A 26,069-nucleotide genomic window follows, 5' to 3' on the forward strand; every position below is an offset into this window, starting at 1 on the left:
TTTACTATCCACAGTCCTCTTAACAAGTGAGGATTGCAAGTGAGCTTACAAGTGAGCTCCTGATAACTTAGTATGGTGGCCTTTTAGCCCTCATCCTTGGCAACATCTTCTTGGCGTTAGACACTGTTAACCCATTTACCCTGTAGTGGATGTGTTTCCCATGGACTTCTTAGTCCCTGCTCCTTGTTCTCCACCTCCTTGAATACTTTTAGTTCCTTCCCTTTGCTTTTGAAGTAAGAATGTTTCCCAAGGATCTAGCCATGAAAAAAATTCCCTCCTTTTTATAGTTTACACAGGAGAATCTCATTCATTTCTGCTTCTGTTATCATCTTCATGCATAGCTACCTTCTCATTTTTATTTATTGTCTTGACTTGATTCCCAAGTTCCTGATCCACAGATGTTGCACTCATAGAGTCAATAAGATATTTATGGGGTTATGTATACTATTCTATCTTTAAAAAATCTTCTCTGTACCCTAGTTTTCCTGCTGGCTACTACCATATTTCTTTGCTCCCTTTACAGGATAATTCCTTAAGACAATAATCTCTACTCACTCTCTCCCCTTCCTCTCTTCCCATTCTCTCTTGAACCCATTCAGGTAGGGCTTTTGTTCCCTACTGTTGTATCAGAGTTGCTCTTGTCACAGCTATGAATCAAATGATCAGTTCTTAGACCTCATTTCACTAGACTTCTCAGCAGCATTTGTTACAGTTGTTCATTCTCTGCTTCTCAAAACACTTTCTTAACTTGGATTCTAGGTCACTACATTCTTCTTGTGTCTTTTTACATTACTGGACAGTCCTCAGTTTCCCTTGCTGGATCCTTCTCCCTTTCGTGACCTCTAATTGTTGGAGTGCTCCACGGCTCAGTCAGTAGCTCTCTTCTCTTCTTCCTAGGTGATCTCATTTAGTCTCCTGGCTTTAAATATCATCTGTTTGGTATTCTGCTTTAGAATAATCTTAGTATCCCCTCTCCTTTGTTACCTCCCTTCAATTTTGCACATTCAGATTTTCAGAATGGGTCCCTTCTTCTAGAGTCCTTATTTAGAATACACATCATCCATGAAATTCATACATATTGCTCACCAGATTTCCTTTTCATCTTCTCCTATCTTGAATCTGTGTTAAGGTGTTTTTATTGTTTGGCTATTTTTCTTAAGTATGCTTCCTCAGATGGTTTGCTTGAGTGATATAATCTTGGAGATCTTGGTTAACCTCAAATATCTTTTTGTCATCCCTTTTAATTAATGGGTATCTCAGCTGGATATAAGATCCATGAGTTCTTCTGCTTTCCTTTCAAGTAGTCTAGATTAGCTTCCATTGTTTTTTAGTCTCTGGTGTTGATGATAAAATTCCAATACACTTGTTTTTTCCCTTAATGATAATTGTTCTTTCTGTCTGAATACTTACAAGGTTTTTTTCTTTATTTATAAGATTAATGAATTTTATAAGGATGTGAGTAGATACTTGTCTTTTCTCTTCAATTCACCCTGAAACATGGTTACCCTTTTCAATTATCCACCAGAGGTGTTTCTTTAGCCCAGAGAAATTTTCTTTTATTATTTACTTAATTGTTGTCTCTCCTTCATATGGTGTGTCTTTTCCTCTTTTGAACACCTATTTTTCACATTAGTTTTCTGGATCTATCCTTCAAATGCTTTTTTTGTTTGTTTTTTTCTTTTCCTTCACTACTTCCATTTATTTAACTTTCTGCTCTGTGCTTTGAGATAATCTTCGCACTTCATCTTCTAGTCTGCTCAGGTGTCAATAATCACATTTTTTTCAAAATTCATTTACTCATTTTAGTTTGGAAATCATGGAAGAGAGTGTGTGTGTATGAATGTGTGTGTGTGTGTGTTGCATTAGAATTTACTTAAGTGCTGAAACAATTTTTGTGTAGGTTTTTATCTTTTCTAGCACTTCTCTTTCACTAGATATGTGTTCTGATTATTTACTTGTATTCTGCTTTTTCAAATGTTTGGGCCTCTCACATGATCTGTTATTTTTCTGTGATAGCTCATTGGAAATCAGGTCTGGTTGCTGAACTGCCCTTAATAGCAGGAATGCCAGAGTTCGGGATAGATGTAGTGCCTAAAGTTGAAGGACAGCCCCACTAGAGATACCTGAAGGAAGCCCAGTGCTCTCTGATGTACTTGAACTGCCCTAGTTTCCAAAGTCAGGAAAGCCCACTTGTCTCCTGTTAAAATCCAGCATATCCAGAGGGCTCCAAGATAATCTTACAACTGGGGTCTTCAGATACTTGAAAGCCAAGCCAATCCAGCAATCCACAGCCCTTAGTTGTTTCCTGGGGCTCTGATGCTGCTTTTCAGTCAGTTAGCCACCCACAGGGCAATTTAGTTGCATACCAGTTCTTCACTAGAGTCATAAACCTTATCTAGCAGCCTTCAGGTCACAGCCTCTGCTTTTCTTTAGAAAGTTAAGGAACTTGGAGTTGGGCATAGAGGAAAACAAGCCACAGTCAAGTTGTCATATTACAGAATACCCTGGATCCTTTCTCATTCCAATGCCATTACATTCTAATGAGTCTTAGATTTATTATATCTCCAGTTCCCTACCATTCCCCCAACTCACATATCCAGTGGCCCACTCAACAGTTCAACTCGGATATCTAATGGATATCACAAAGGTTACACGTCCAAACCGAACTTTGGATTATCATCTCCAAACCTACTCCTCTCCCAGCCTTTCCAGTCTCAGTGAGTGCATTACCCCCATTTTTCAGTTAATTGCTTAAGACAGTATCTTAAGATTCATTTTTCTCTGTCTCTCATTTTATATCCACATCCCAATCGATCAGCAGATCCTGTTGGCTGTACTTTCAAAATGTACCTAAACTGACCACGTCTCACCTCCGTCATCTCTACCATGCATCCATCTATCCTTTTTCCTTTCCTGGTCTACTTCAGGTGCCTCCTGACTGCTTTCTGTGCTTCTGCTCTTGCCCTCTACAGTTTATTCTCTAGAAGGCATAGTAATCTTTTTAAAAGGTAAAATGTTGCTTACTTCCAAAGGATTCTAATAAAATCTAGACTTCTTGCCATTGCATATAAGGTTCACCGTGGTCAGGACCCTAGGTGCTTCCAACCTTATTTTCTACCATTTTCCATGACTCAGTCCACTTTAATCACGTTAGCTTCCTTCCTCTTGCTTAACTACATCATAACCATCTTATCTCAGGGCTCTTGCACTCGCTCATCCCTTTGCTGAGAGTACCCTTCCTCCAGATTTTCTCATGATTCCCTTCCTCATTAAATTTGTGATTTGTTCAGATCTGTTGGAATTGCCTTATCATAAAGATTATTCCTGACCACCCTATAAAATAGCTCCTCCCTTATTTCCCTATTCCACCTACCCTGTTTTAGTTTTCTTTAATAGCATGTATCACCACTTGAATCATTTATTTGTTCATTGTCAGAAATTCTCCCAGTCACCCTCTATGAGGGAAAGACTTTTAAATTCACTGCTATATCCCTAGCACATAGGACAGAGCCAGGTACATAGTAGGCACTCAATATATAATATATACTTGAAGTGACATCTTTTCCAAATTTGAGTTGGATTTTACAATGAAAAAGTAGGTATATGCATGAATCTTCCTGGAAATAAGTCATATTTTTCAAAGTATTGCTTTTTAGTTTTCTGCTTTTTAGGCTTGTTTGCAAAAAATGTAATAAACTTTTTACTCTTGCATATGTTTTAAATTTCAGTTAAAGTATTTGTATTTTATTTTTCCATAAAAATACTTAATATGTAACCTGACATCCTTTTTCATTTTAAGAACGAAATTCCATTTTACTTGTAACTTATTCCTTAATGATATATTTATTACCAAATTATTAATTTGTGTCTTATGTTAAAAGAAACCATGTAGTATTGTATAATGTCAAGGCCATTGGGAATAAAGGAAGGAAAAAATACAAATAGGGACTTTTTTCCTCTCTGATTTTTATAATATTCCAGTATTTTTTTTTACATTGCCTGGAAATCCCCTCAGTTAAAAGATAGGTTTTTCTCCTTACAATGTACTCACTGTTTCTAAGGGACCCCTCACGATCTTGACCATATCTGCTATTCTTTCTTTTTGCTCTTTGGTTTTTTCTTCTACTTAGGACCTCAGTTTATGCCCCCATCCTCAATTTTCAGTGGATAGAATTTACTTCTATAGGTTAACAAGAAAGAACAGAGAAGAGAGAACTCAGTAAAATAATAGTAGAAACCAAAATTCAGCTTGAAAATAGGCTTAGCGTGTATAATATAGTGTATATACTTTTACCTATAACATGCTAATGCACTTTAATACAGCATTCTTCTAATCTCTAGGGAAGACCAATTTTAAGGTTTATTGGTACGGAGGGAAGTCATTGGTACAGAGGGAAGCCATTGGTACAGTCACTTGCCATTTTGCTCACATTTTGAAGGGTCATTGTAGCTGTCGCCATTGGTGGGATGTAGGAAGCAGTACACCTGAAACTCTAACACTCCCACATCCATATGCTGTTGGCAGCTGGAGAGCCTTATAAATCAGCAATGGCCCATTTTCTCATGCACACTTATAAACACCTCTCTCTGGCTTAGTACTTTAACATTTGTAAACTATTTTGTGGCAAGCTGCTCGATCAGAACTTTTTAAATGGCTGACTTTGGTAATTAAGAGATTAATTTGGTTTTATTTTTGTTTTTTCCAGGTGTATGGTGGCTGATGAAGTAAGTGTTTTCATGATTTTTATGTCTTTTATAAAATTCCCCAACCAGTTTTTGTTATCTGTTATTTACCCTGTGTTCTCTGTCTTTCATATGACTATATATCTGTATGTGGAGAGGACAGTGGGAGAGCGAGGGAGGGCAGGGCATGGGGGCAGCAGAGAGAATAAGAATGAGAAAGAGAGAGTGTGCGTGTGCACATGCGTGTGCACGTGCCCGTGCGCAAGGCATGCATTTGGAACATGTTAATGTTAACATTAGTGATTCAAAATTCTATATTTTTGGCCTCAGAAGCATGAATGCAGCCCCAAAGGAAACTGAACTCTTTTCTACTTGTCATAATGCTGCTTGCTTAGAAGCTGAACTTTTAAGATTTGGCTCTAAAGGTTATTGTTAATTGTTTTGTATGAGTGTGAAGCATAATGTTAAAATGGCATTTTACTATTACTAAACAATTTGATACCTTTAAGGGGCATGTACTCGTATACATTCATATTCAGGTTTTTTCACTGAAACGGAAGTTCTTGCTACATAAACTACAATACTCTTTACATACATTCTCAGAATGATGTAGATCAATAAAGTTCTAATTTTTGATATCATTTTGGAAAATGTGTTGATGTTTTCATGATGTCTTTAAGGATAACAGCAAAACATATACATTTTAAAATATAATAGAGGTGAGGAAAATGGATACTGAATTTTTTAAAAATATAAGTGAAAGCATAAAAGATTCTCCCAATTAACTGTCTTTTAGTTTTAGTTACATGTAGGCTCACCAGTGGCTTATCTCCACTATCTCTTCTTCAGGAAAAAAATGAATAAGAGTATAATATGCACATGATTGCCAAGCAGAAGGTTCATATAGGGTTTCTTAGTTCATGCTGATTTATAATTACTGAAGTTTTTAGTTTGAACTCTTCATTCTATAGGCATTTGTTTAGACTAGATGTTATAGTTAGAAACAGTCATTGCCTGTGAAAAACTTCAACAGTGTAATTAAAGAGACAGGACATAGACATTTGGAAAACAGTAGAAATTTCTATTTTGGAACAGGATGCATTCCAAAAGAATCTTCATAAATTTATAAATTTGAGAGTCCAAAATGACTAGAAGAAGCTTATGTTTTTAATCCCTGAATATGTTTTCACCAAATGGGAATATAAATTCATCCTTCAACCTCCAAACTAGGCATAACCATTTTATATAATATGTATAAAATGTGTGTGTGATATATGTATGGATGTGTGTATCAATAATTTTTTTTAAACAGACCAGTTTTATGTCCACGGGAAATATACCATAATGTGTAACATTATCTTGATAATTTCCCCAAGCAATTCATGGGGAACATCTTAGTGGCTATGACATTGCATTGCTACCTTGTTCTTCAATTTGATGTTGTAGAGATTTGAATAGGCCTTAAATGTGCAGAATCATTCATGGATTGAACTTGATCAGCACCTTAACTCTTAACTTTTATATTCTCCAACAAACTCCTGTCTTCTCCTCAATTGACATTAGACTAAGGATTGTGCATGATGAGTTCATGATGAACCTTTTAGCCAACAAGAGTTTTTCTTTATACCAATCACTTTTCATCTCCTATTATTTACAGTTACATTTGTCACATGTTGAGTGATTTGTGCTTGTCTTTCAAAACCATTCTTATTTTTTTAATAAATTTAAAAGAACCATTTAATATTTTCTCAGTACTTAAAAGAAGATTCCACTTTTGTGTCCCTCATATCTCCTTTTTTTCACCAGCATTTTAAAGACTCTCATTCTTTTACAACTATTTGACTTTCCGAGGTTTATTATGTCAAATCCTATCAGTAAGGTTAATTAAGGAAAAATCCTCAATTTTACACATAAGTACAAAAAACAGGCCACAGAAATAACGTAATGATGTACAATTCTAAGATCACAACTCAAAACCACCAATATACTCTGTTTTTGGTTGAGTTGAAATGCCATTTCTGTGGAATCTTACTGAGTCAGTGTGGATGAAAGTGAGTAAATTAAAAGTCTTGAAGTAGAAGGAAACTTGTATATATGTAAATTACATGAACTCTGGTTTGACCTTCATTTTATTTTCTAATACTGTTCTCCTTCTCTTGCTCTTATCACAAAATGGTAGTGAAGTTATAGGAGGAAATGCAGTTTATAATTTGGAGGTCAACCAAGTTTTGATTTTTAAATTTAAAAATATATTTTGAGGGCTTCCCTGGTGGCACAGTGGTTAAGAATCCACCTGCTAATGCGGGGGACACAGGTTCAAGTCCTGGTCCGGGAAGATCCCACATGCTGTGGAGCAACAAAGCCCGTGTGCCACAACTACTGAGCCTGTGCTCTAGAGCCCACGAGCCACAACTACTGAGCCCATGTGCCACAACTGCTGAAGCCCGCATGCCTAGAGCCCGTGCTCCTCAACAAGAGAAGCCACCCAATGAGAAGCCCACGCTCCACAATGAAGAGTAGCCCCCGCTCACTGCAACTAGAGAAAGCCCATGCACAGCAACGAAGACCCAACTCAGCCAAAAATAAAAAAATAAATTAATTTTAAAAAATATGTATTTTTTGATATAATGAATATTTGACTCATCAAATAGCTAAAAGCTTTAGGAGAGCAATATTACATCTCTGTTATTGAACCTTTCTTTTTTTTTAAGATGCTTGAATACCCACTTTAGAGTATTGTGTAATTTAGTTGTCTGCTGTGATCTTTCCTCCATAGCTTTAGAAGCAAATGACTTCCTTCACTGGAATAACTCCCCTCTCTTCTAGTATTTTTCTACTATTGTCTTTTTCTAATGTATTCAATCTTTGTGGAATTATGTAATCTATCTACTGTATATGAGATAGTCATTAACCTAAAATGGGAATGATGACAAGTTCTGTTTAATTGTCTAATTGTGTGATCATTGAGTATTTCAATTATAAAACTATATTCCAGATAACCAACAAAGCTGCAACTTTTAATAAAACTAACTTTGCGAACTTAGCTTAAACTGTTTTAAATCCTTTTCCCCCTTCTTGGTTTAATGTAGTCAAGTGTTGTTTCAAGAACCGTGTAGTAAATATACAGAAACTTGTGAATTTGTATTCCTTTAATAATGGAATTCAGGTCACAGTCTGTAGTGAGGCTGTTGCACTATTATCTTTACTGTTCTTTAATAATTTTTTAACCACTGTGTCCTTGTTCTATTGAAAATTATTGAAAATTTTTATTCATAAAAAGATTTTAAATATGAAAAATAATTTCATATTAACACACAACAGGTAATTTAATTTGATATACATGAGGAAAATATCAAACCTATATACTTACTACCTTATTTGTCAAGTATCTAAAGGCTATTATTCTTTGTAGAAACCGAGCATTTAGAAAATTTTTGTCATGTTCATTTTTACTTAAGAAGATGGGATTAACATCCTAGATTTATATGAATAGCCTAATAATTGTGTCCTTATAGACAAAATGCTGTCAGTACATGGATTCTGTCTTGTCTATTGAATCTATTATCAAAGTCAGAAGATTCTTATGTGACATTTTTTGTTAGTACTCTACTTAAGTCCCGCGCCCCTGCCCCCACCCCCAGCTTTTCCCTAAGTTTCCTTTCTGTTACTTGAGAAGACATTTGGAGTCAGGGGGATGGTATACCAAATAAAGTATTGCTTTCCTTCCTTTTTCAAAAGAAAAGGAAACCATTTGTCAAGGCTAAGCTACTTGGCTTGGCTTACTTTATGGCTATTTTGGGATTAATAGATATATATTTGGAACAGAGACCATAGAGTTGTCATTATGGATGCTTTTCTTTTGGTCAAGGTGTTTCTGTGGAAGAGAAGTTTGGAGGGGAGAGGCTGTGGAACCTGTTGAGTGCTCACAGAAGTTTTTCTGTAGGCTGAAGTTTGAAAAGCCTTGTCATTTTCTCTGCAGGCAGAAATCTGTAGGTGTCTAGAAACACTGAAGAACCCCCTTGGGAAGATTATTTCTATCAGAAGACCTTAAAATTGATATTGTGATATAGTCTCTGCCAACATTAACTTTATAGGTTTGAGGACAAAGAAATTAAACTAGACATGAAGAATTTTAGTTTTCTTTTTATATAAGCCTACCCTGGTTTGACAAAGTGAGCTGAGGTGATAATTTTTATTCCATTTGCTTCTACAAATCCTTGTTTCCCTTTACCAGCCCCAAGTTGAATTGAATACTTTCCCCTCTGAGCTTTTACTCTTTCTGATTCATAGCCCCTCTTTGTTGGTGGTCCATTTCTGTTGAATGAATGGACTGATTAAAGAGTTAATACTTAATTAACACATATGTGCTGGGTTCTGTTTTAGTGATTTACATGTATTAATTTATTTCATCCCAGGACAACCCAACAGAGTATTATGATTATTATTACCACCATCATTTTCCAGATGAGAAAGCTGAGGCACAGGTATATTAAGTAAATACAGCTAGAACATGCTAGGAGCTGATATCTAACCTAAAATAATTCAGCACCCAAGTCCATTATTGCTATTCTATACAAAGTCTCCAGGTACTAGACTTTCTGTGGTTTTTTTGGGGTTTTTTTTTGCGGTACGCGGGCCTCTCACTGTTGTGGCCTCTCCCGTTGCGGAGCACAGGCTCCGGGTGCGCAGGCTCAGCGGCCATGGCTCACGGGCCCAGCCGCTCTGCGGCATGTGGGATCTTCCCGGACCAGGGCACAAACCCGTGTCCCCTGCATCGGCAGGTGGACTCTCAACCACTGCGCCAGCAGGGAAGCCCACTTTTTGTGTTTTGAAACAGGATTCATAAGTACAGAAGAATCTGCAAGACATAGTGCTCAAATGAATGAAGCTGAATGATATAGGTGATGGCATTTGTGCAGCTGAGACGGTCTATATTCCTCTAAATCAGTATCATTTGACTGCTTCCTTCCTTTCCTCATTTTTAAGGCCAGCTTTACTATTTTTTGAATGTCCTTTTTTAAAAATAAGTTTTAAATTTTAGAACAGGTTTAGTTTTATAGAATTATTGTGAACATAGTACAGAGAGTTCTCATATGCCTCAAAGCCAGTCCCCCGTTACTAGTTACTTAGATTAGTAATGTCTCAATTAATGAACCAATATTCATATACTAGTGTTGTTAACTAAAACCATACTTCATTTAGATTTCCTCATATTTTCACTGATGTCCTTTTTCTTTTCCAGGATTCCATCTGGTATACACATTACATTTAGTAGTCATGTCTTAAATAGACATGACAGATAGCCAATAGCCTCTCTTGGTTGTGACAGTTTCTCAGACTTTCCTTGTTTTTGAAGACGTTTACAGTTTTGAGAGTTAATCGTTCAGTATTTTGTAAAATGTCCCTTAATTGGGATATGTTGTCTGATGTTTTTCTCATGATCAGACTGAGGTACTGGGTTTTGGGCAAGAAGACCACAGAGGTTAAGTGCCATTGTCATCATGTCATACCAAGGGTACATAATATCAATATGACTTATCACTGTTAATGTTAATCTTGATCACCTGGTTTGATGTAATGTTTGTCAGGTTTTTCCCCTTTAAAGTTACTGAGTTTGTTTTTTTTTTGGTCCCTTCCCATACTGTATTTTTTGAAGGAAAGTAACTATATGCAGCCCATACTTAAGAAATGGGAATTTATGCTCTACTTCCTTAAAGGCAGAATAAATAAATACATAAATTATTCAGAATTCATTTGTTCACTCACTTACTTTATCATGTATTCATATCAGTAGGACTCATGGATATTCACTTTATTTTGTTGCTAAAATGGTTCCACCTTTGGCCATTGGGAGCTCTTTGAATTCACTCCTGCGTCCCTTTGATTTGCCCCCTTCATTGTAGGCTGTTCTGTTTGGGGTTTTGTGTTTTGTTTTCTTTGGCTTTTCAGCATTTTCTTACTTTCTGGCACTACAAGATGCTCCAGTCTTATCCTGTATATTTCCTACCCCAGTACTTGAATCACGCATTTCTCCAGGATACCCGGGTTCTTTCTATTGGAGAAAGATGTTAGAACCAGATCTAGCTGCTAGGTGTACTCATTTTTACCGGGGTGTCATTTCTTCTGGATCCTCTCAGCTGACGGAGCAAGGAGATAAATGCATGTGTTCTTACATATGCATGTGTATGTACATATTTATGAATATTTATCTGTGTAGCTATCTGTATCTGTATTTAAGCTAAACATGATTTCCTGTTGATGTCTCCAGCTCTAATCCATCACCACATGGGTCATTCTAACTTCTTCCCTTGCTTAACTATATCCTCCTACTCCATCATTGAGTATCCTAGTTCCCACCATCTGCCATTTATTTAATTAATTATGCACTTCTAGTATACATGCATCGTGGTTTCAGTATTATTAACCTGTACCCCGACAGGAAGGAAAATTATGAACTAGAGTACAGTGCTTAGGTACAGTTCCTTTTATCTTTATTTTTACAGATTCCATTCATTTTCAGAATTACTTTAAGTCAGACCTTATTCCTTTACTCTATTCAGTGAGGTTGTTTCATATACCTATAATACATTTAAATTATTGTATCACACTTAACATTCCATCATGGGACCCTCTGACATCCTGAATTATTTTTTAATTATTTGTATACATCAAAATGTACTTTTTGTAATGCAAATTTCTGTGGATTTTCACAAATGCTTAATGTCTTGTAATCACCATTACAGTATTATGTAGAATAGTTTTACTGCCCAAACAACCCCCTGTGCTTCACTTATTTAATTCCCTTCAGACCAAAACCCCCAATAACCAAAGATGTGTTTAATGACTCTATCATTTTGCCTTTTCCAGAATGTCATATGATTGGCAGCATATAGTTCGTAGCTTTTTCAGACTGACTTTTTTCACCTAACCTATGCATTTAAGTTTCAGCCGCGTCTTTTTGTGGCTTGATAGCTCTTTTAATCACTGAATAAAATTCCATTATATGGATGTACCACAGTTTGTTTTTCCATTCACCAAGATGAAGGGACATATTTGTTGCTTCCAGTTTTGAGGATTATGTAGGTGTTTGTGTGGGTATACTCAGTTGAGTAATTATCTAGGAGTGCAGTTGCTGGATTGTTATGTTAGTTTCCTAGGGCTGCCATAAAAAGTACCACAAACTTGGTGTCTTAAAACAACAGAAATTTATCCTCTCAGTTCTAGAGGCTAGAAGTCTGAAATCAAGGTGTCAGGAGGTTTGATTCCTTCTGAGGGCTCTGAGGGAGAATCTGTTTAATGCCTTTCTCCTGGCTTCAGGTGATGGCCGGCAGTCTTTGGCATTCCTGGGTTTGTAGATGCATCACTTCAATCCCTGCCTCTATCTTCATGGGGCATTTTCCTTTTGTCTATGTCTCTTCTCCTCTTGTAAAAACATCAGTCACATTGGATTAAGGGCTCACCCTACTGTAGTATGACATCATCTTAACCAATTACATCTGCAACAACCCTATATCCAAATAAGGTCACATCCTGAAATACTGAGGGAATAGGGCTTCAGTATATCTTTTGGTATGGGGTGGGGGGGAGACACAATTCAACCCATAATACATGGTGAGACTATGTTCACTTTTGTCAGAAACTGTCAAACTGTCTTCAGAAGTGTATCATTTTGCATTCCCACCAGTAATGAATGAGAATTCCCCTTGCCCTGCATCCTCACCAGCAGTTGGTATTGTCAGTTTAAAAAAATGTTTTTTTAATTTTAACCTTTGTACTGGGTATAGTTATATTTCATTATTTTTTAATTTGCAGTTCTCTAATAACATATGATATTGAGCATCCTTTCATTTGTTTATTTTCCATCTCTAAGCCTTCTTTGGCAAGGTCTTTGTTCAGTTCTTTTGCCCATTTTTTTATTGGATTATTTCTTTTTGTTGTTGAGTTTTAAGAGTTCTTTGTATATTTTAGGTACAAGTCCTTTATGAGATATGTGATTTACAAATATTTTCTCCAATGCTGTGACTTGTCTTTTTATTCTTCTAAAAGTTTCTTTCACAGAGCAGAAGTTTTTACCTTTAATGAAGTCCAGCTTATCAATTTTTTCTTTCATTGATTATCCTTTTGGTCTTCTATCTCATTGCTACACCCAAGGCCACCTAGATTTTCTCTTTTGTTGTCTTCTAGAAGTTTTATAGTGTCACTTTACACTTCGGTCTATGATCCATTTGGGGTATAAAGATATGGATGTGCAGTTATTCCACCAACATTTGTTGAAAAGAGTACACTTTCAACACTGAATTAGCTTTCTTCTTTGTCAAAGATCAGTTGGCTTCATTTGTATTGGTCTATTTCTAGGCTCTCTCTTACGTCTCAATGATCTATATCTATTCTTTCACCAGTACCACACTATCTTGATTACTGTAGCCTTATAATAATACTTGAAATTGGGTGGTGTAATTCATCCAACTTTGTTCATCTTCTTTAGTACTGTTTTGGCTATTCTAGGTCCTTAGTCTTTCCATATAAATTTTAGAATCAGTTTCTCAGTCTCTACAAACAGCTTGCTGGGATTTTGACTGGGATTGCATTGCATTTATAGGTAAAGATGGGAAGAATCTATAGATCTATAGACGAAGTTGGGAAGAAACTTTAACAATGTGAGTCTTTAGTCCATGAACATAGACTATCTCTCCGTTTATTTAGAAATTCTTTGATTTTTTTTCTCATCGGTAATTTTCTTTCCTTTTTTTTTTGTACTGAGGTATAATTGACATACATTATATGTAGTTTCAGGTATACAACATAATGATTTGATATTTGTATATATTGCAAAATGATCACCACAGTAAGTCTAGTTAACATCTGTTACCATACAGTTACTAAATTATTTTTCTTGTGATGAGAACTTTTAAGATCTACTCTTGTAGCAACTTTCAGATATACAGTGCGGTATTATTAATTACAGCCACCAAGCTGTACATTACATCCCCATGACTTGTTTATTTTATGACTTGAAGTTTGTACCTAGAGACCCTCTTCACCTATTTCATCCACCCTCAATCCCCTGCCTCTGACAACCACCAATCATTTTTTTTTTTTTTAATTTATTTTCTTGGCTGCGTCAGGTCTTAGTTGCAGCAAGCGGGATCTTTCATTGTAGTGCGTGGGCTTCTCTCTAGTTGTGGCGCGCAGGCTCCGGGGTGCGTGGGCTCTGTAGTTTGCAGCATGTGGGCTGTCTCCTGGAGGTGCGCAAGCTCAATAGTTGTGGCGCGCGGGCTTAGTTGCCCCCCACCCCCCCCGGCATATGGGATCTTAGTTCCCTGACCAGGGATCGAACCCGCGTCCCTTGTATTAGAAGGCGGATTCTTCTACCAGTGGACTACCAGAGAAGTCCCTGGCAACCACCCATCTGTTTTCTGTATCTATGAGCTCAGTTTTGTTTTGTTTCCACAAATAAATTAGATCATACAGTACTTGTCTTTCTTTGTATGACTTATTTCACTTAGTATAATGCCTGTAAAGTCCATCCATGTTGTCACAACTGGCTGAATAATATTCTGTGTGAGTGTGTGTTTATATATATATATTTATTTATTTGTTTGTTTATTTATTTATCTCACAAATTCTTTATCCATTCATCCGTAGATGGACACAGGTTGCTTCCATGTCTTGCCTATTGTAAATAATGCTGCAGTGAACGTGGGAGCACATGTATCTTTTTTAGTTAGTGTTTTCATTTTCTTTGGATAAATACCCAGAATTGGAATTGCTGGATCATGTGGTAGTTCTATCTCTAATTTTTTGAGAAACCTCCAACCACAGTGGCTGTACCAATTTTTTTCCCCACCAACAGTGCAGGAGGGTTCCGTTTTCTCCTCATCAACACTTGTTATTTCTTATTTTGATAATACCTATTCTAATAGGTATAAGGTGGTATCTCATTGTGGTTTTGATTTGCACTTCTCTGATGATTAGTGGTGTTGAGCATCTTTTCATGTACCTGTTGGTCATCTGTATGTCTTCTTTGTACAAATGTCTATTTGGTCTTTTGCCCATTTTTTAATTGGGTTTTTGTTTTTGTTTGTGGAGCTTTTTTTTGCTGTTGAGTTGTAGGAGTTCCTTATATATTTTGGATATTAACTTCTTATTAGACATGTGGTTTGCAAATATTTTCTTCAGTTCTAGAGGTTGTTTTCTCATTTTGTTGATGATTTCATTTGCTGTGCAGAGCTTTTTATTAGTTTGAGATAATCCCACTTGTTTATTTTTGCTTTTTTTGCCTTAGCTTTTGGTGTCAAATTCCAAATCATAGCCAAGACTGATGTCAAGGAGTTTGCCCCCTACGTTTTCTTCTAGGAGTTTTATGGTTTCAGATCTTACATTCCAGTCTTTAATCCATTTTAGGTTAACTTTTGTGTGTAGTGTAAAATAGGGATCAAAATTCATTCCTTCTTTTGCATGTGACCATCCAGTTTTCCCAACACTATTTACTGAAGGGCCTGTCCTTTCCCCTCTGTGTATTCTTGGTTCCTTTGTTATAAATTAATTGACCATATAGTCATGAGTTTATTTTTGGCTCTGTTCTGTTCCATTGATCAATATGTCTGTTTTTATGCAAATGCCATACTGTTTTGATTACTATCACCCTGTAATATAGTCAAAATCAGGGCGCGTGATGCCACAGCTTTGTTCTTTTTTCTCATGACTGCTTTGGTTATTGGGGTCTTTTGTGGTTTCAAACAAATTTTATGATTGTTTTATTTTTGTGAAAAATGCCATTTAATTTTGATAGGGATTGCATAGAATCTTAGATTGCTTTGGGTAGTATGGACAGTTTAACAATATTAATTCTTCCACTCCATGAGCATGAAATATCTTTCCTCTTTTTGATGTCTTCTATTTTTTCATCAATGTCTTAATAATTTTCAGTGTACAGGTCTTTCACGTCCTTGGTTAAATTTATTCCAAGATATTTTATTCTTTTTGATGCAATTACAGGGTTTTTTCCCTTTATTTCTCTTTCTGATAGTTTGTTGCTAGTGACTAGAAATGCAACAGATATTTACATATTGATTTTGTATTCTGCAACTTTACTGAGTATGTTGATTAGCCCTCACAGTTTTTGGTGAGTCTTCTGGATTTTCTATATATAACAACATATTTACAATCTATATACCTTTTGTATCCTTTTCTTGTCTTTGTGCTAGCTAAGTCTTCTAAAACAGTGTTGAATAGGAATGGTGAGACAAGACGTCCTTGTCTTGTTCTCAGTCTTAGGAGGAAAGTTTCCAGTTTCTCACCATGAAGTATGATGTTAGCTGTAGGTATTTTGTAGATAACTCTTTATCAAATTGAGGAAATTCCCCTGGGTTCCTAGTTTTCTGAGAGCTTTTGTCATGATTGGGATTTGGCTTTTGTCAGCTGCTTTTTCTGCATCAGTTGATACAGTCATATGATTTTTTTATTCTTTAGTCTATTGTTGTAATGGATTACATTTATTCACATTCAAGTGTTGATGAACCAGTCTTGCATACCTAGGATAAATTCTACTTGGCCATGGTATATAATTCTTTTTTATACATTCCTAGATTTGGTTTGCTAATATTTTGTTGAGGATTTTCACATCTGTGTTCCTGAGAGGTATTGATCTGTAGGTTTTTGGGGTTTTTTAAAATAATATCTTTGTTTTTGGTGTTAGGGTAAAGCTAGCCTTGTAGAATGAGTTAAGAAGTGTTCCCTTTGTTTTACAAAGGCCAAAGCTGAATCAAATGAAAATAGCTACTCTTTACTGCTGCTAGAGTTGTATTCCTCAAATTCTCCATTTCCGCCTGTTGCCTATAAAGCACTTTACATCGTAGTCGCTACCTGTGTCTTCTATTCTCTTCTCCCCTTCTCTGGCATCAATTCTAGTGACACTTCCATCTCCCTACCTATTACAATATCTACCACTTATTATAAATGTTTTATTAGATAGGTTAATCTCTCTGAGCCTTTGTTTCTTTATATAAATTTGGGAGTAATAATACTTTTCTCATGAGATTACTTACGTAAGGAACAGGAGGAATATATCTCAGATATTCCTTTCCCCTATTCTGTTCCCAAACACCATGACTTTTTAAGCTTTGCTATCTCTATATATGCTGTTCTTTTTCTGATTAATTCCTTTCCTTTTGTGTCCCCATCTTTCCCCAAGTTCACCTAACAAAAGCATCATTTAAAACCCTCTTCAAATATCACTTCCTCTGTGTCACCATCTGTATCACCTCTGTATCACCAGCCTTTGAGCCTCTTGGTTCCTGTGTGCTCTCACTTCTACTTTAGTTTGAATCATGTTCTAGTGTACTTTACTGGTTCTCTCCCAAAGATTGGAACTCCTAGGACTCAAGCCATATCTACCTAGCAGTGTCTAGGGAATAGATTTCCAGTTAACGCCTTCTGAATGAATGAGTAAGAGAGAAAAAGAGAGAACTTCTTTTGTCTCATTAATTGTTGGTGTTGGTTTGAGACCTTTGGGCTCATCTCAGATAAGCATCTCTTTATCTGAACAAAAGGGACATCTTGTCTGTAGTCACCAGTACTTTAAGTTATGTCCACTACCACCCACCTCCAGTTATTCTTGTGGCATGGAGGTAATGGAGAAAAGATTCCTCTAAGTGGGATTTGGGGGTTGGGGTCCTTTTTTTTTTTTTTTTTTTTTTTTTAATTTTTGCTGTGCTGGGTCTTCATTTCTGTGCGAGGGCTTTCTCTAGTTGTGGTAAGTGGGGGCCACTGTTCATCGCAGTGCGCGGGCCTCTCACTATCGTGGCCTCTCTTGTTGCCGAGCACAGGCTCCAGACGCGCAGGCTCAGTAGTTGTGGCTCACGGGCCTATTTGCTCCACGGCATGTGGGATCCTCCCAGACCAGGGCTCGAACTCGTGTCCCCTGCATTAGCAGGCAGATTCTCAACCACTGCGCCACCAGGGAAGCCCAGGGATCTTTTTTAAAAAACTATTAAAATGTCTAGCATAGGGCTTCCTTGGCAGTTTAGTGGTTAAGACTCTGTGCTTCCAATGCCGGGGTCACCTGTTTGATCCCTGGTTGGGGAACTAATACCACATGCCGCGCGGTATGGCCAAAAAGAAGAAGAAAAAGAAAATCAACTTAAAAAAAAAAAAAAGTCTAGCATTGAGTTGTCTTGCTTTCCTTCTGGTCATCCTCAGTTTGAAATGTTTTTATCTTGAACACTTGAAATGTATAATACTAATGCAACTGATTTCAATTTCAATTTTAAAGAAGAAGTTTACCCTGATTTCTTTAGGGAATGATGTAATTTTGCTCAGGGCTCCTGCTGTTTTGCACAGCTGGGCTATTGCAATGTTCTCTCCATAGTCTTGGACAAGATTCAAAATGAAATGCAGAGGTGACAGCAATGGTGAGTTAAACCGTACCCAGATAGAGTCAGACACAGAGCATCTTCCTGGAATATAATGTTTATAACTCACATAAACATTGAAAGGCACAAAGCACTAATGCCATTGTGTCACCCTAAGGCACTTTTCTTATATAGTAATACTTCCAAGTACATTGTAAGGAGGATGTTGCAAACGTTCCTGCCTCACCAATTTTTATTAACTGAAATGTTCTTAATGGGATAGGAATTATTTAAAATCTGGAGGGGAGGTTCAAATTAATTATCACCCCATAATCTGCTTCTTTTTTTTTTTTTTTTTTTTTAAAGTAATGGACTTAAGTTTCCACAGAACTTGAACAGCCCTAAGGGGCCACATCTGCACTGGGAATTGGACAACAATTCCGCTCCAGATTTTTCATAGATAGCAGCTAGGGATTGTTATCAATCCAAGTCTTATTTCTTTACATTAGAACATTTTAAACATTTTTTCCTTTAGCCATTGATTAACCTACCTTTTACCCCTGTATATTATTGAGGGTCTTCTATTTGAAAAATTATTATGAATATAGACTAAGAAACATGTCCACTACCTGAGAAGCTTTCAATCAGAAAATTAAGGTTGTGGGGTGTGTGTCTCTGTATGATATATGTAAAATGTAGAATACTAGAAATATTGGAAATTAAGTTTACAATATAACTTCCATGGTACTTTTGTGGAAGGAAATTAATTCCAGCTTGATTAAGTCAGGATGCTTTGTAAAGGAGGTAGATTTAAGGTGAGTCTTACAGAAGAGGTAGGTATAAAGCCAGCACTGAAAAAAGGTAAATTGACGAATTTATTGACTTTCCAGTGTTTGTGAGCTGTATTTTCACAGAACTGAGGTTGAGACTCGAGGGTATGAGGCTGTGAAGTTTCTGCTTTACTTCAGCTACAGCTGCCTCACTTTTTCTCCTTGATAAATGTTGAGTTTCTGTGTAATGTTTTATTTGAAAATGGCTTACATTGCTTTTTAAAAGTTTAAAAACTGCTTTTCTCGATTCTTTAGTGTCTTCTTTTTCTATATTACAGTGATGTGAAGTATGTATCTTTCTTAACCTTTATCTAACTTTATTCATAAGTGATCCAAAAGTTTTCAATAGAATGAGTCAATCTTTGGCATTTTCTGCAAGTTTTAATCACATTTTCTTTCTCTCAAGCTATAAAGTTAATTCAGAAAGTTAAACTAGACACAGGGGAACAAGGTCATGAGGAAAGGAAGGCTTGGTGTGCTGCCTCCATTTCTTCCACCTTCAGTCTTTGTGCCTTTCACAGTTTCCGACAGAGCTGTGCTGGGACAGACTGTCTGGAGGTTCACAGCCCCTGTGGTGCTTAGGAGCCACTATGAGGGTCCGGGGAAGTATTTACTATTCTAGTGGAAAACAAGCAGCAGTTACTACTTATGATCACTTTGTACTTTGGATCTGGATTTGCTGAACCTTTCTTTGTAGTAAGACACCAAATGCTTAAAAAATAATCCATGAAACACATATGAAAAGGAGTATTTTAAGAGGTGCGCTCTCTTTGAAAAAAGATCTGACTCTTGAACTTGATAAATGGAATATTTATAAATGGAATGGAATATTTATAAATGGAGTATTTCCTGCCATATCAATAAGCAAAGGATGTCACAGTCACCAGTGATTTCAGCCCTCCACAGTGAGCTGGTGAGCCCTGAGGAAACTCGGGGCTGAAAAGAATACCTGCCATCTAGCAGCCATCGGACTGCAGCCATTCCCTGCGGTGAGCCCTGAGGAAACTCAGGATGTGAAAATACAGGTCCCAGCTAGCTAAGGTGCACATCAAAGGGATGATTTCTGTGAGCCCAGACTCTTGGATCTTTCCATACATAGAAAAGCGCTAAGTTCCTTAACTTGAGATATCTGGTTTTCTTTATTTAAGATAGTCTTTTGACGTCCCAGTTACTTGCTCTTTGTTGCAAAACTCCTATATATCCTGACTCCTCCCCCGACCTCTTCAGGAGCAGTTTCTCAGAGTTATCTGAACTGCTGTCTCCCGGGCTGCAGTCTTCATTTTCCCCCAAGTAAAACTTAACTCGCAACTCTCATGTTATGCATATATTTTTCTGAATTCAACAAACTCAACATACTAAATGTGTTTGTAAATAAACTTAAGGCATTAACAAAAGAAAGAAAATTAAACTACTATATGTATGTATACATTTGTATACATACATATATATATTATTTTTTAAATTTTTATTTATTTATTTGGCCACGCCACGTGGCCTGCAGGATCTTAGTTCCCCGACTAGGGATCGAACCCGGGCCATGGCAGTGAAAGCACCGAGTCCTAACCACTGGACCACCAGGGAATTCCTCCCTACAATATATTTTTTAACAATGATAATATTTTCCTGTTGTTTTATAGTAAATGACATATTTCCAGAGAGTAAAAGTTTATAGAATGGCGAGGCATTCAGTTTTTTTTGCCATGACATTTGAAAGCATAATTTAACTTTTTTTTTTTTTTTTTGCGGTACGCGGGCCTCTCACTGTTGTGGCCTCTCCCATTGTGGAGCACAGGCTACGGACACGCAGGCTCAGCGGCCATGGCTCACGGGCCCAGCCGCTCCGCGGCATGTGGGATCTTCCCAGACTGGGGCACGAACCCGTGTCCCCTGCATCGGCTGGCCAACTCCCTACCACTGCGCCACCAGGGAAGCCCAATTTAACCTTTTTTTAGTTACTCAAAGTTATCAACTACTGAGACAAGTTAGGCCCTTTACTTAAGTCTCTTAGACTGTTTTAAGTTATGTGTTTGCTTCTTTTTTGGCCGTGCCATGCGCCATGCGGGATCTTAGTTCCCTGAGCTGGGATCGAACTTGCACCCCCTGCAGTGACAGCACAGAGTCTTAACCTCTGGCCTGTGTCTGCTTCTTAGTCTTCATTTTTGCTACTCCAAGGCCTTTTGCTTCCCTGTCTTAAGTGAGTTTACACATAAAATGAAATGACTATATATTTTTATTAATATTAGTACTGAGGCTATTAATGATAAATAACATTAGAAAAAATAAATGAAGTAATATCAGCTATTCCTTCACTTTTCAGTACACTTTTATTTAAAATCCCTATTTTAGGTTATTCATAATATATCAACTTTTCAATTGAGTTTCTTATCTTTTAAAAATTTACCATTAATTCCTAACATTCATTACTTTTTTTTTTTTTTTTGCGGTACGCGGGCCTCTCACTATTGTGGCCTCTCCCATTGTGGAGCACAGGCTACGGACGCGCAGGCTCAGCGGCCATGCCTTACCGGCCTAGCCGCTCCGCGGCATGTGGGATCTTCCTGGACCTGGGCACGAACCCGTGTCCCCTGCATCGGCAGACGGACTCTCAACCACTGCGCCACCAGGGAAGCCCCATTACTTTTTTATTCCAACATTTTTATAGTATTTTAAATTTTCTTTACCTTATTAGTTTATGACAGAGTGTTCAAATGAATCTAATGAACTGTTTTCTCTACTTTTAACATCACTAGCATTTCCGTAAAGTCAAGTCAAGCCCAGGTTAGATCTTAACATATGCAACTTCTCCGTATAAATTAACTTTTATTATTTATTGTTATACTTACTAATACTTTGCAAGTAACATTTATTTTGATTCTAAAGGCAATTTGAATTTGTGTCATAAGACAATTTTCTTAGATAACATTTTCACTAAAATTTCTGAAGTTCAGATATATACATTTTCTCTAGTCAACTGGTTCCATAAAACCAGAATCAGGGGCTTCCCTGGTGGCGCAGTGCTTGAGAGTCCGCCTGCCGATGCAGGGGATATGGGTTCGTGCCCAGGTCCGGGAAGATCCCACATGCCGCGGAGCGGCTGGGCCCCGTGAGCCATGGCCGCTGAGCCTGCGCATCTGGAGCCTGTGCTCTGCAACGGGAGAGGCCACAACAGTGGGAGGCCCGCGTACTGCAAAAAAAAAAAAAAACAAACCAGAATCAATTTTTTATTTTGACATGGATAATATTTAATAAATGAGGACTGTGACTAGCATATGATTCCATTATCATAATTTTGACATATCTCATTTCTTTTTATGGAGTAAAATTGAATTCCTTAAATAATAATTGACGGGCTGTGCACTTCTGAGCATATTCTGTATATAGATTCATTTAAGAAATTTGGAGCCATTATTAGTTCTAGTAGAAGACAAAGGAAGAGAAGGAACACAGAAGTTATTCTACAATATATTTAGTTATATTGGGAAAACAAGGCACATCCCTATCCAATAAAAATGTTAGAAACCAAATATATTTCACTTTGCTATATAATACTTCCCTGGGGTTCATGTGACATTGCATTGTAGGAGAAATTATCTGTAACTCTGTCTAATACAGAAACAATCTATACAAATTCCACTCTAGAGGGAAAAAATTTATAGTTCGGACCCAGGAAATTTTATCTTGATGTGGGTTGGTTGATTTTTAGCCCCCAAAATCATCTCTTTAAATATTCTCTAAACATACAAAAATTAATTTTTAGGTATTTAATGTTTACAAACATTCCTGGTTTTCTCTTTCTTATTTCTTAATAGTCCTAGTGTTTCTTTATTGCCTAAGCCAATTTAAACAGCAGTTTTTATTTTTGATAGCGTTCCATGTCTTTTCCTTAGAATGACAAATTGATTTTGCAGCCTTATTGGATTCACATTCTTGTTTCCTTTTCAGCAAATAATGCCTAATCCCAGTCTTTGATGATCATCGTTTACTTTTTAACCTTTGACAGCTATCTACGCAACTCAGTAGGGCTCTATTTTTAGTCAATAGTGGCATTTTGGCAGGTGGTAGAAGATGTGGTTAGCATTTTTTTTCTTCTTGCTTGTTTGCTTTTCATTTTATGTAACCATTTGTTATTCTTTTCTTAAAAAAAAACTTATGAAGGCTTCCTTTTTATTTCCTTTGTATTATAATATATGACCCATTTTAAATGGGTCTCAGTTCTGAATTTGAGTAGTGAATCTCTGACATTGCTTAATTTACATTTTCGAAAATTACTGGATTGAAATTTCAGTTTCTTTCTAATGGTTCTAAAGTGATTGCTATGTGTCAACACAAGAATGACAGATTAATACAAGTACTAGTTCAACTGAAAACATTCTAATAACCTCGTAAAATTTTTTCTCTGAATCTTTTGATTGATTTGATTTCTTATTTTGAAAGCAAAAGTAATTTTCTTCTTGTCAGAAATAAGTGGTGACCTTATTTACTTCACTTCCACCACGATTATATAAATGAAGAAAATATTATTTTAATATACTGTCTGAATTTCAACATGAGGTTCTTTATTCTTTATTCTGATCTTGTCTTCAAATTAATTATAGTGTTACCACATAAAAAAGGATATAAAACACCATGCTGTAATTATTTACACTATCCAAGTAAAGAATCGTTTTCTCTTTTATAAAATCTCTGGTCGAGTTGATCTCTGATCATTATTGGCAATAATCAATTTGCCAAGTGCAAATGTTCACTGTCTTTCTTTTGTTTCTTAGTCCTTGTTTTCATATACTTTTGAAAGACTCCTTTGTTTACATTTGTGATCAGCATATTCATAGCGTTATTATACAACATGGATAATTTTGTATTTTTCATACATTTTTCTTTCCTTAAATGCACTCTTTTTGATTTCTCTTTTCATTACAACTAGAAATTTTAGTGATATAAGTTATTTATTCCTCCAGTTGTTAAACAGTTTTGTTTATAATGGCTTAAATATAGTGCTTTGCTTACCTGAAATAACAGATAATCAAATTAATACACAAATTAGAATCCTTTCCAGAGCCTTTATTAAACTTCTGAAATTCTTTTTCTATTAAATTGTTAGTTTATCTAAATAGATTATGAAGTTAGAAGCCAAATTCTGTTTTTGTTAAAGTTATTCTAAAAGCAGTTATACTCCAATAAAGATATATATTTTTTAAAGTTATTCTGTATACTAGATAGCAAAATAGAAAGCACTGTGTTTATACTGCCTTAGAATTGGAGTTGAAAATCAGTTAAGGAACAAGGTTCTCCAGCAATTAATAACAAGTTCAAGAATAAAATCGTGAAAACGTTAAGTTTGGTTTTTCTCTTTTTTTTCTCCTGGGGAGAAAATGGCAAAAAATTAGGGAAAAACACTCAGATATTTTTCTCTAAGGTTTAATCTTTAGAGTAGTTATTCTCAAAATGCAGCCTGAGAGCCATCCCCATGAGAATTGCTTTAGGGGTCCTTATTTTAAAAGTCCAGTTCTTTCAAGTCAGGATTTGGGGATTTGGTGCCTTAGAGTCTGAATTTTTAACTAATATCCAAATGATTCATAAGTATAATAGATTTTAAGAACCTAGAACATTACCAAAAGATTGGATCATGTTTTCTTTTTTTCCTTTTTTCTTTCTTTTTTTTCCCCTAAGCAACTATAATTGTGCTCTTTGTGTTGTTTTGGGCTCTCATTTTCAAGAAATTGCCAAGGCACTAATCCTATAATACATATGGAGAAAATGTAAAGAATCTTATTAGAGTTCACTTACATGATTTTTTCTTTTTTCTTTTTTTTTGTAGTACGCGGGCCTCTCACTGCTGTGGCCTCTCCCGTTGCGGAGCACAGACTCCGGACGCTCAGGCTCAGCGGCCATGGCTCACGGGGCCCAGCCGCTCCGCGGCACGTGGGATCTTCCCGGAGCAGGGCACGAACCCATGTCCCCTACATCGGCAGGCGGACTCTCAACCACTGCGCCACCAGGGAAGCCCTCTCATGTGATTTTAATATTACAAAACAGATTTTTTAATATATGAAAAATATATGGAACATATACTTCTGAACTATTGAGCATTATCAATCTGTATTATTCTATCATGAACTTTTTTAAAAAATTAATTAATTTTTGGCTGCATTGGGTCTTTGTTGCTGCGTGCAGGCTTTCTCTAGTTGCGGTGAGGGGGGCCTAGTCTTGGTTGTGGTGTGCGGGCTTCTCATTGCAGTGGCCTCTCTTGTTGTGGAGCATGGCCTCTAGGTGCGTGGGTTTCAACAGTTGTGGCACACGGGCTCTAGAGCGCAGGCTCCGTAGTTGTGACTCACGGGCTTAGTTGCTCCGTGGCATGTGGGATTCTCCCGGACCAGGCTTGAACCCATGTCCCCTGCATTGGCAGGCGGATTCTTAACCACTATGTCAACAGGAAAGCCCCATGATCTTTTATTAATTCAAATTGTACCTTAGGAGTAGTAATGGTTGAATGATAATACATATACATCTGAGCTTGTTACATCATAGTTACCTCATTTTTACTATCTTGTGACCATTTTAAGATTAAATATGAATGTAGAGGAGGAAAAATAATTTTTCCTCTACGCTTCTCAATTCTTGGTTGAGAATCCCTGTAATAAAATACAGACTAGCAAGAGAAAAATGAACAGGAGTTTATTAACATGTATACAGAGGAGATACCTAGGAAACATGAGTAAAATTCCTTAAAAGGCCCAAGCCACCACCTTAAATACCATGTTCAGCTAAACACAAAGGAAATAAGGCAGGGGCCAGGGGTGGAGGAGGGGTTTTATAGGAAGTTTCCAGGAAAAGCATGGTTAACAAGTGTAAGATTTGTTGTGTGGATTTGTCAGTGCCTTCTTCATTGGTAAGAGTTTCTTGTAATTTAAGAGTCATCCCTCTATTCCAGGTATGGAGAGGGAGATGCCCTTAAAATAGAGTTTTCTTTTATAAATTTTCCTTTCAAAAGGGTAACTTCTACTTCATCTTCAAAGCTTTTCCTGTGTGTGCTATTTCTCAAAAATATAGCACAGAGTAATCCTTATGCCAAAGAGGCATATTTTGGGGTGGCATATTCTGCTACCCTTCAATGAACATCACAGAAGATTTTGACAGATTGCTGCCCGCGTTACACGTATAACTCAAAATTCTTCTAAAATATTATAGTCTGTGTTCATTGTTTTTC

General features: G+C 36.7%; 1 protein-coding gene and 1 pseudogene across 8 annotated transcripts in view; both read left to right on the forward strand.

Moving 5' to 3' along the window:
- The window catches only part of LOC149748592 (cytochrome c oxidase subunit 7C, mitochondrial pseudogene), a 104,532-nt pseudogene extending 79,858 nt beyond the window's left edge, over positions 1 to 24,674 (forward strand). The window contains exon 2 of the transcript XR_016393998.1: positions 1 to 24,674. This exon is cut by the window's left edge and continues 24,999 nt beyond it. The product of XR_016393998.1 is annotated as a cytochrome c oxidase subunit 7C, mitochondrial pseudogene (transcript).
- Positions 1 to 26,069, forward strand: part of ZRANB3 (zinc finger RANBP2-type containing 3) — a 279,900-nt gene that overhangs the window by 107,950 nt on the left and 145,881 nt on the right. For all 7 annotated transcript variants that reach the window (XM_089916041.1, XM_089916045.1, XM_089916044.1 and 4 more), the window contains one exon: positions 4,707 to 4,725. In XM_089916041.1, the coding sequence (XP_089772167.1) occupies positions 4,707 to 4,725 (19 nt within the window). The remainder of the gene's footprint in view (positions 1 to 4,706; positions 4,726 to 26,069) is intronic.

This window comes from Delphinapterus leucas, chromosome 8, assembly GCF_059928025.1.
Source record: "Delphinapterus leucas isolate spDelLeu-1000000601 "Yukka" chromosome 8, BTC_Dleu_Yukka2, whole genome shotgun sequence".
NCBI lineage: Eukaryota > Metazoa > Chordata > Mammalia > Artiodactyla > Monodontidae > Delphinapterus > Delphinapterus leucas.